Source organism: Anastrepha obliqua, chromosome 3 (assembly GCF_027943255.1).
Source record: "Anastrepha obliqua isolate idAnaObli1 chromosome 3, idAnaObli1_1.0, whole genome shotgun sequence".
Lineage (NCBI taxonomy): Eukaryota > Metazoa > Arthropoda > Insecta > Diptera > Tephritidae > Anastrepha > Anastrepha obliqua.
This window is the reverse complement of record NC_072894.1, coordinates 92,416,284-92,427,214: the sequence shown is the minus strand read 5'-3', so window position 1 is coordinate 92,427,214 and position 10,931 is coordinate 92,416,284. Positions and strand designations below refer to the sequence as shown.

The 10,931-nt window shown below is 35.4% G+C and overlaps 1 protein-coding gene across 6 annotated transcripts in view; it reads left to right on the top strand.

Annotated features, from left to right (window-relative positions):
* The first annotated feature begins 285 nt into the window (after positions 1-285).
* The window catches only part of LOC129242335 (uncharacterized), a 60,441-nt gene continuing 49,795 nt past the window's right edge, over positions 286-10,931 (top strand). The window contains exons 1-2 of one of the 6 annotated variants that reach the window (XM_054878921.1): positions 286-380; positions 8,411-8,610. In XM_054878921.1, coding sequence (XP_054734896.1) covers positions 8,608-8,610 — 3 coding nt within the window. In that variant the 5' untranslated portion in view covers positions 286-380; positions 8,411-8,607. Of the gene's footprint in view, positions 395-8,382; positions 8,611-10,931 lie in introns of all 6 variants that reach the window. The other 5 variants (XM_054878917.1, XM_054878918.1, XM_054878922.1 and 2 more) reach the window with 5 other exon arrangements.

The following is a 10,931-nucleotide window of genomic DNA, read 5'->3' as shown; positions in this document are numbered from 1 at the left end:
CATTCTCTTTATAAATATTTACACTCTCCAAAGCATAATAGGTTCAGTTTAAGTATTTGTATAGTAAAACAACAAAAGGTGTCTGAGAAATGTACAAAAAGAAGCTATAGCATACGAGTAACACTAACACGAACCGAAGTAAAGGCGATTGGGATAAGAGCCGATACGCCAAAGTTGTTTCCGGCGTACACGTACACACGTTTAATGTTACGGGTAAGTAGGTGCACATGTTTGTATGAAATAACAAACGAACTGTGAAGCAGCTCAGGCCGAAAAAGACTTGGAGCTGATACGTTCGTCAACAAACACTCAGTGTAGCTTGCGTCGCCAAAGTGTGTTGTCAAACTCTTTCGTTTTTGTGAAGTAACTCATCGTTTAAGGTTGTGGATATTTTGTAAGCTAATTATACGGTTTTAAAGAAGCAAAATTAAATAAAATAATTAGTGAAATTAATAGCGAAAGTGTGAAAAGAAATTGGGTACATATATTATAATGACCATGAAATTTGGAGAATATGTAAAAAAAATATCCAGTGAAGAAATATGAAAAAATAAATCGACTAATGCGAATTAAATTTGCTGTTAAATAATAGCAATAAAAACTTAAAAACAATATTTATTAAGACAAAAATGAAAACGTGTAAAAAACTGAAACACTAAATATAAATATGCATTCAAGTTTAGAAAAAAGTGGGCTCTCAAAAAATATTATAACTACATTTTAAATATTCTAAGTAAAATAAACACGAAATACGAATTTTTATTCTGAAATTTATTTTGCGTAATATTTGATTTTTTAGCCATTTACCACCGAATGATCAGCAAGAAGTGCCGTGCCGTCATATCATCTACCGCAATTAAGCTAAAGTTTTGTAGACAAAACATACTTATGTATGGTTGTGTGTAGTTCGTATACACAAATAAATAAAAGTGGTCAAATATTACATAAATTATATAAAATTCTTACAACGACAGCATGCAATTAACTTTGCTAGTGAGAAGTGGAATTAATCGAAAATTCAAATTTCTTGTTGCACTTGAATTTCTTGTAGATTGATTTTGTTGTAATTTGAAGGTTGTGGGTGAAAAATCGCGGACTAATAGACACGCACACTAAAAGTCTTTATTAATTAAATATACAGCGGACCTCGTTTAATAATAATTCATTTGACAGAAAACATTATTAATTTTTTTGTGTTAAATGAAAATATATGACACTAAATATACAATACGAAGTACACTTACATTGATAAATTTAAGCGATGAAAGGAAGAGTGAAGACTTGTAAATTTTATTAATTAGAAAAGTTTACTGGGAGTTTATTCAGTTCCCTATCACTAGCATTTTACTTTTCTTAATCCCCAGAAATTATTAATAGCTAAAAAAGAAGTTGCGTTGTGGATCCCGTTCTCGTCCGCTGTAGCACATCCGCTCACTATACATATATGTATTCTGGTTGTCAGTCTGTCATTAAATCCCTACAGTGCAATAACACGTCCAATACCTCCCATAATACCTGTAAGGTAGCAATTGAATATAGGGCTATTTTAAATGAGCTGACCAAGTTGTACATCACTAATACTTATAGGTCGCTTTACACATATACATTCCTGGAAATTGCATCGCGGACGAGGTGGCAATGAGATAAACTGATCTTAAAGCAGTCAACTCTACCCATTGGGTGAACATTCCTTTAACTTGAAGCAAGCTCTGAATCAAGTCGATCTACATCAATCAGGTCAACAAAAGATGGACCGCGGAGTTCACCAGTGAGGTAACCAGACAGGGTCTGGTCTAGAAGGAGTGAACTTAGAACTGTGCTTCTCATCAATTTAGACTGACCTTTGGCGTTATCACGGGCAGTGTTTGGTGTTATCAACTAAAGGAAAAACATACACTGCCTAAAGGAAACACATAGAAAGTGTATGGAATTTCATTCTAATAACTTCTAACGGCGGCCGCCGTAGCCGAATGGGTTGGTGCGTGACTACCATTCGGAATCTAATCATAAAAATATATGCCGTTCGGAGTCGGCTTGAAACTGTAGGTCCCTCCATTTGCGGAACAACTTCAAGACGCACGTTATAAATAGGAGGAGGAGCTCGGCCAAACACCCAAAAAGGGTGTACGCGCGAATTATATATTTATATTAAAGATCCTTGCAAGATCGATGTTATGCGGATAATTCAGGACTTTAAGGTCTCACAAAGATTACAGACTTTAGGGCGTAACAAAGATGACCGCTCCGTGTGAATGATATACCTGAAAGGGTGATTTATTTCAATTTTAGTTTATTTACAAAAAAATTAATTGGAATGTCTTTAATGTCATTAACAAAGAAATGGTAAATTGTAAAATAATTGTGAATGTCTAGAGAATTCAGGGGTTTGACAAATGTGTGTTGTTCATGACTGAAATCAGCTTATAAAATGTTTAATGCTGTCAGTACCTTGAAAACGATTAAAGCTTTTTATTTGAAAGAATGCATTTTTTTTCTCTTTTGTCTCATTTATTCTCTATTTGTGCTTCTCATTAATAGTAAAATGGTTAAAAACCCTATACAAATGTATTCGCTTAAATGCAATTTTATATCGCTGCTCATTTATTGAAAATATTTACCAAAATATAACAAACAAGCAAATGAAAAATAAAAAACAATGACGGCAACAACTCGTACAAAAAACTAATTTATGTGGTATATGCAGCCTCTTGATAAAAATCGAAATGAAGCGTTTCAGGTATTTTAATTACTTAAAGCGATTCACAGTTTTCCAGCTGATACCCTCTCAACTCACTTAACACTTGCCCACTGTCATCTGCCGGCCGTGTACTACATCAGTCTCGGACCTACAGTTGCCACCTGCACATCAATGTTTTTGCTTCTTGCCAATAGTCGTACAAATTGGCTGGCTGACAGTGCTGGCTTCGTTGCATTCATTGCAGTGGCACACTTTGGTTTTGATGGCCAGCCAGTTTCGCTCTACTTTACGGTAATTTATGACATGCATAATCGTATACAACTTTTTTTATGCATTATAAGTTTGTACGTTGTATGACCATTACGTTGATGCTGATGATTTTTTCTCAAGGTAGAATTAATAAATTTATTTGGTCATCAGCACACTATGTAGAAAAACAATTGTAATAATTTTGGTTGCAGATCATTCCTATCGCTTCGCCGGTATTGAAGCTTCATATTTACAATTATTTGCGCTAATAAATATATTAGTAGCATTATCTTTTAGTCAATTATTTAAGTTCAAAAAAGGCATATTGTTTCACGTTTATTTTTGTAATGTAAAATAAAAATTGAGCTTCGTTTTAATTTTTAAATGCAGTTATTGTTTGTTGCTATGGATATGCAAAGACAGTTTAGGCGACATTTCTTTACAAAAAATTTATAAATCAGTATCGTATGATTTTCGTGCGTGTTTACCCTTTGACGGAGTAGAGTTTTCCTTCTTCTAAGTACATCCACTCATTCTGAGTTAGACGCTGACCATACAGCCGCTTATTTGTAATAAATGGATTTTTTCCACTCGATTGCAGTATTTTTGCCATGTTTGCCTGTTTTGTTCCGCGGGAGGTATTTTACATATTTCCCATCTACCCTACATACCGGTTGAGTATTCCCTATCCGCCCCCTGGGGACGCGTCCGATGGGAGACTGGCAACTTCACTATTAATAATCGTAAGAGAGCAACCTGTTAATCGCTTTTTCATACATTCATATCATTATATTTTTTTTATATTGACCTATTCAACTTGAAGGACAATGTGTTTTTATATGGGAAATGGTTATGCAGCAACGTTATGAAAAAATTTCCAATCGGCTCGTTTTCTTTTGCTGTGGGCTAACCAATTTAATTTCATACTGAGTTTCTGTAGGTAAAACTAAGTTAGATCTTAACAAAATTAATTTCGAAACAGTGCAAATAAAAGTAAACGAAATGTTGTTTTAAAAACTGATTACGCAAGTTTTTGGGCGCGAAATCGTCTAATATGGCCTCCCTGGGCAAAGCTTAAGTATAGTTTAGTTTCTGTGGGTTAGGCCTTTGTGGAGTGGTAGTTAATAATATATTATTTAGGATGCGTGATTCTAACATTATGCTTGCTTTATTATTATTTAGAAGTACTATACGTTTCTAGTGATCTGCGCGTACTATGCTTCTTTAAATTTAAAATTGGGATTATATATGGGTACAATTAAATGCAATTGAAAGTCAGTGGATCGTTGGTTAAATAATTTTCAAGCGGAAATTTGCATCTCGATGTGGAAATCGGAAGACGACCTGTGACTGAAAGACCAACAGAAGCCAAAAATGAAAAACGCATTTGCGGTTTCCTCCGGTACCACTTGGAATCACGTAATCATCACCATCCACAACCATATGCACTCATGATGAAAGATTAGTTCTTTCTGACACCTGTAAGTCATTTGGTTAGTAGTTGAATCGTGAAGATACTCCTAAAGCATAGCCACAACCGGCCTTTCACAAAAACAATGTTGTTGGACCAGTTGTGCGTTACATGTTTTTGTTCTTAGGTGCAATAATAACTACAGAGCCTGAATAATTATTGTGCTGCAAAAACAAACGATAGAAAGGCAAAAAACAAAAAAAAAAAGGATTAACAATTTTTCGTGAGTTTTGGCAACATAATCGTCCAACTGTGAATGTATCATTGAATCCTTTGAATTGAAAATCTTTGATTGGTTACATCAAAGTGACGTCCAAAAATCGAATCTAATTTCCATTTCGAAACTTAGCCAGTATTTTTAAATACTTACGCATGGAAAGGGAATGGTGGATGGTGAAATATTTGTCTCAATTATGGCAAATTAAAGACAGTTATGACCACGAAATATTTAACCATCGGCGAACTTGTAACTACCGACAAGAGTAAAACTTGATAGCACGGAACACCCAGAGAACAATAGAGATTACATCGCCTTACACGTTTATAAATACATAAATGCACTGACACACACATTCCCACATATGTAGCTATATGTATTTATAGGATTAATGGGAATTTCCTTTTGATGGTTTGTCAATTATCTTAAACATTTCAGATGAAACCATGTTTTAATTCAAATGAAGTGCTGACGCTACGATTCGGAACGAGTGGACGTTAATAAAATTTAATGTAATTTGCTCTTAATACCTATAGTAAGCATGGCCTGATAGTGTGCATATAAAAAGTTATACACTCATACATACTCGTATGTATATACATACCAGCGTATCCCTCGCTGTAAAGCTCACAGGCATCCAAAGATGGCAACTGGCGCTTTGCCTCACATTCTTCGACTAAACAATTTCGCTTTTGTTTCGACGTAAACAGTTAACTTTGTCACACTGCCCACCTGAGCGCTTACTTTTTTGTAATTCTGTTGGTTGTCACGGTTATTTGCAACACTTAAAAAAAGGTTAAAAAAAGGTGTGACTAGGTCGGTGTTATTTGGGCGATGTAGTGTTTTAATTAGCCACTGTAAATGATCATTCGCCATATTTGGTGTCTTGTGCTGCCGTTTAATCCAAATCCAAATAGCGTTTAAGTCGAATTTGGATACTTATTCATACGTGTTTGAATATTATTATGTGTGTAAGTCACAAATATGTTGGCAAAATATCTCAGTCATTTCAAAGTATGTACCTGTGCACAATTTCACAAACATATACCATAGTGCGTATGTGTTTTATATGTAGCAGGTATTTTTGTTGCAGGTATATTTAAAGAAAACAATTTTTTTTATTTATCTACTTATACAGATAAAATTTCAACAATAATTTACTTAAACCTAAATTACATTAAAATTGTAATAGTAATTTGTATTTTGGCACAATTAGACTATGGCGTATGCGTGGTCTTAACGATATCAGCTCCTCCAATAAATAAGTAGGTGTCTTCTACATTAAGAGTTTGCTCATGCAAATACAATTTCTGGTAGACAAATATTGTACATTTTTAAGGCAACAACCAAGTATTCTAGTTTACCAAACAGGAATACAAGTATGATCGTATGTACCGATTCCATTGTTAAATGCTTCATTAACATTATTCAAAGATACTGAATTCATTTTGAGTCCATATTCAAAGTATCTTTTTTCAGTGAATATATAAGAATTCCATGAAGTGAACAATTTTGATTTTATTAATTTTTTTTTTGTGTTTTACATGGTTTTATTTACTGATTTTCTTAAATTATTTACTCCTGCCTCGATTGCATATTACAAATATTTTTCTGTACGCCAAGGTTATCCAACATAGTTTACGTTCTTTAGTGACGCTTGATATACGATGTACCAGCTTAGGTCTTGATATACAATCACAAAGGTGCGTTTCAAAAAAGTATTTATTTGTTTTAAGTGCTCTAGAGCATAACACTTTATTAGGCTCTCATCACATCCGTTCTATCGTATGGCGTAGAAGTTGGACGCTGAAAATTTTCGATATGACTTTCCTTTGAGTGTTTGAGAGAAAGATTCAGCGGAAGATTTTTGGACCTGCTTCGAAAGGAATTTCTTAATGAAAATTTCTTCTAGACTGGAATGGCTTGAAGAAGATACACCATCCAACACACCTGTTAAGATCTACACGGATGTATCTAAAATGGACACTGATGTAGGATCAGGGTATTGCGAAGAGCTTTTTATTAGTGAATCCTTTAAACTACCGGATCACTATAGTGCTTTTCAGACAGCTAAGCAGCCTTACGGGCCCTGGATGCATTCCAAATAACATCAAAGAGTGTCTTACATGGTCGCCACTTCAAATTAGGACCTTAGTATGGGCCCTCACAGGGCATTGTCTTATGGGAAATCACGCACGGAGATTAGTTGCAGGACAGTTGGAAAAAATTGAACACCTTTTTTGCACATGCCCGGCTCCAGCCAGAAGCACGAATAGATATTTAAGATCCTACTTCTTAATGAATATAGAGAATCTATACACAGTAGGTATCAACAACCTTTTATGCTTTGTCAAAAGCTTAGGATGGTTCAATATGGAAGGGGAAATGTAGCCCCTGTGGCTCAAAACGGACCCATTTCGTGGTCTTAGTGGCATCGCTATCTCTATGTGCGACGCGGCTGTCAAACCTAACCTAACCTAAGATTTTTGGGCACTTGCACGTTGGTGGCGGTGAGTATAGCGGGCGATGGAGCACTGAGCTGTTTGATCTTTGACACAGACATAGTACAGCGAATAAAGATCCAGCGGCCTCGTTGGCTGGGTTATGTCGTCCGAATGGATACACACACTCCGCCTCTAAAAGCATTCAGTGCGGTACAAGCTGGTGGTAGCAGAGGAAGAGGGGTCCAGAGGAGTCCAACTGACACCGGTTAGTTAAACTCGGTCAAAATCGCTTGAGCGGTTATTGCGCCAATCAAGAAGAATAAGAATATAATGTTGCACATATTGCTAGAACCAAAAATTCACGAGTTATCAATGCCAATGATGTCTCCGCCACACAAACCACACCCAAAGAATGCATAAATTCGAAAATTTTGCTAGTGACCAAAAAGAGAATATTTGGCAAAGTAGGCTAAATGCACTTTCTTATGAACTGAGGTTTATGCAAGGAGGCGCAAAGTTAATAATTATAGCGAAAGATTTATAATTTTTGCAAATAGCGTCCTACGTCAATAATATTTGACACTTACCACCTACACTGCTGCAGTATACAAACATACAAGCAATAAAGTGCGTAAAGGTAAAATAAACATTTCCATCACTCAGCATAATTTTGTTTTTATTTAGTAAAAAAGTTATTAAAAAAAAAATTGGATGATTAATTTACGAAAACACCCTCTATATATATTCATTCAGAATATCCTTTTAGAAATGTTTTATTTAATGCCTTATTTCAATTCACTTGCAACAAGATAATTGAATGCATGTCGATTGGCGCACATTTCCACAAATGAAAATAATGCTTTACTTTGCGGTAACCAGATATGAATTAAGAGACAGTAGAAATAAGGCAAAGGGGGGTTCCTTGGGTAGCAGTTAAAGCATCTGCACTTTGTTTACTATTAATCATTAAATTGAGCACACTCTTCCTGCCACACTTTTTTATGAACATGTGGAATTGTCACTCAAGCTGTGGCTTGCGGTATTCGATGCTGTCATTCTTATTTACACTCATAAGACCATACATGTGATACATAAGTATTAGTTTTCAGCCTGTTGGTATTTATGATGCCTTTGCAATCACCTGTTGCCATTTCCCATTTGGTTGTTGTTGTCAGTGATATTGAAAGTCATCTAAATTGAATACATATAATATGTTCATATACGCAGTTTGTCATAATTCAAAAATAAAATAAAAATAATTCTTCAAAGTGACTGTGCCATCTCAGTTAAATGTGTTAAATAGTTTCTAAATTGAAGGTTTCTTATCGAAGGCCCCAACCAACTGTGTAAAAAAGTGAACGTAACGAATTTGTAAAAAAAAAAAATACTGCACACATACATACATATATTAATGTAAACAATTTTACATTGAGTAAGAAAATATAAGGACTTAAAGACTTCGCTCTAAGTCTCTCGGAGTTCAAATTACTTAGTGAATCAAAGAGAAGCGGCTTCATTTATATTAACAATGGTAAGTGCTCTAGTAAAATAATTATTATTTGCTTGGTTTTATGGATAATTTTATTAAAAATACTTAATGTTGGTTTAGTTGGGAAACTTATATCCCATCTTTGGTTAAAAGCCTTTTTAAGATTTGAACAAAGGTGATGAGTTAGGTTAGGTTAGACGGATTGCTTCTAAAGCAAAGGGTTCCCACGGTGGCCACAAAGGCTCAAGGCAAAATCAGGAGCTTGTGTGATGTGGTTTGAAACATTTCAGTTACGCTCCAAATATATAATTCATTGAAAATATAATAAATCGGTTTAGTCTCAGTCTCATAATAATACATGTTATATATATAGATTATCAAGCATATTCCTGACGTAAGAAAGCTTCTCACTCAAGCCATCTGCCGTTCGAATACGACAGAATTCCTACATCCTTCTGTATATTAATCCATTTTATAGAAGATCGTCAGAACGCTTGTAACGAATTGGAGAATAATTGAAAAAACTTACACATGCCAATATATTTGAATATCACTGCGCTAACCAGTACTGAGCACAACAAATTCCAACTTTACTGACAATGAATCACATTAAAGAAGATTTATATACAAAACAGCGCCTTGAATGGAACCTAACCAACCAGATTTTCTACAAAAAATTTAACAAAAAACGATATCTTTCGTATAAAATTTTAACTACTTCAACTAGAATACACAAAGGCAACATCACCGTCTTATGGCTGAATTAATCCGAGCTAGTACCTCTGCAATCCTCAAATAATACTCCTCAACTGTTCAATAAGCCTGGCTGTCTCCTGATCGAAAAACGCGAAACCAGATCGATCATGTTGTGATAGATGGAAGACACGCTTCTAGTGTATTAGATGTACGTACGATCCGAGGACTCAACATCGACTCGGATCACTACAGAGCAGTTGCAGCCAAACTGCGCACACGCCTCTGTGCAACAAAAAACGTACATCTACCTACGCAAAGAATTTTCGGCATCGAAAAGCTTCAATCACAACAGACAGCCAGAAGATTTACCATTCGATTCTCACTCCTGCTCTCAGAGAGTACTACCCAACAAACCGGCATGCACGAGCAATGCAGCAACATTTCTCGTTCTCTACGTACCGCCGCCGAAGAAGAAATCGGCTTCCGGCGAGGCGAAAAAACAGTTGGTACCGCGTGGAATGTCATGCTGCCGCCGAAAGAAAAGATGCCGCCTATAGAGCCACGCTGCGATCGGGCGCAACGCGAGCCATGTGGGATCGCTACAGAGAGCTAAGAAAGGAAGAGAGACGTATTATCCGACAGAAGAAACGAGAGGCCGAAATACGTGAGTGCGAGGAGCTTGAGATGCTGACTAATACCTTTACTTTTTCACATGCGTTTCTATAAAGTTGGTTTGCCTGTAGATATTTTTGCTTATCATCTGCAATGTTAGATTTCCTGAAATTATTCGTATATTTGAAGGATAGCTCCCTACCTTTAAAACATTTGAAATTGAACCATGCATTTTTAAAAGTGATTTTAATATTTCTGGCAGGCGGCTGTGGCACTGGCATTTTTATTACGTTGGCAAGCTTCTCTAGATCCATTATTTGTGATCCATTTTTAAACTTATTTAGATATTGGTTTAGGTACTCTCTCTTAAGCGGACACCTAAGGTAATGAATGATTTGTCTGCTTATAGGAGGTGTCCGCTTATGAGAAAAGTTTAAAAGAGGTGATTAATAAATTATAGGGGGGTTAAGGTGTTATGCGGGTATATACTGAAAAAGTGTCCGCTTATGGAAGGAATTGAAAATAAAAAAAGGAATATACATAAATAAATAATATTGAGTTGGAATCTACCTTTTCATGATTGAAGTTCTAAAAGCTTGCGCAGACCATTTGCCCACTTTACTGACCATATATTCTTTCTCTATAGGCAATGACCTTTCAAGATACATACAGCCAAGCACAAGTGTACGAGTATAAACAAAACGGAGTATTTTAAATGAACCATATAAATAACGCACTTGAATTCTTCGAATATTTCACCGCCATAAATACATACATAATTTTGCACACAAACCCGTGTGTGTTACGCTAAAAATAAAATGTCTCCACAGTTTAATACCACGATCAATATTTTGATCATTTAAATGTAACAGGTATGATAAGCGTGGTATATATTAAAATTAATTAAATTGCATTACTTCGAAATTAAAATACGTTGCGGCAAAAAGCTTTTTTCACATTTTTTCAATCACTATATTCTGTTTCCATTCACAAATCTCGCGTATTTCCAAGTTATCAAGCCAGCTAGCTATGCCATTTTTAGAAATATTGTACGA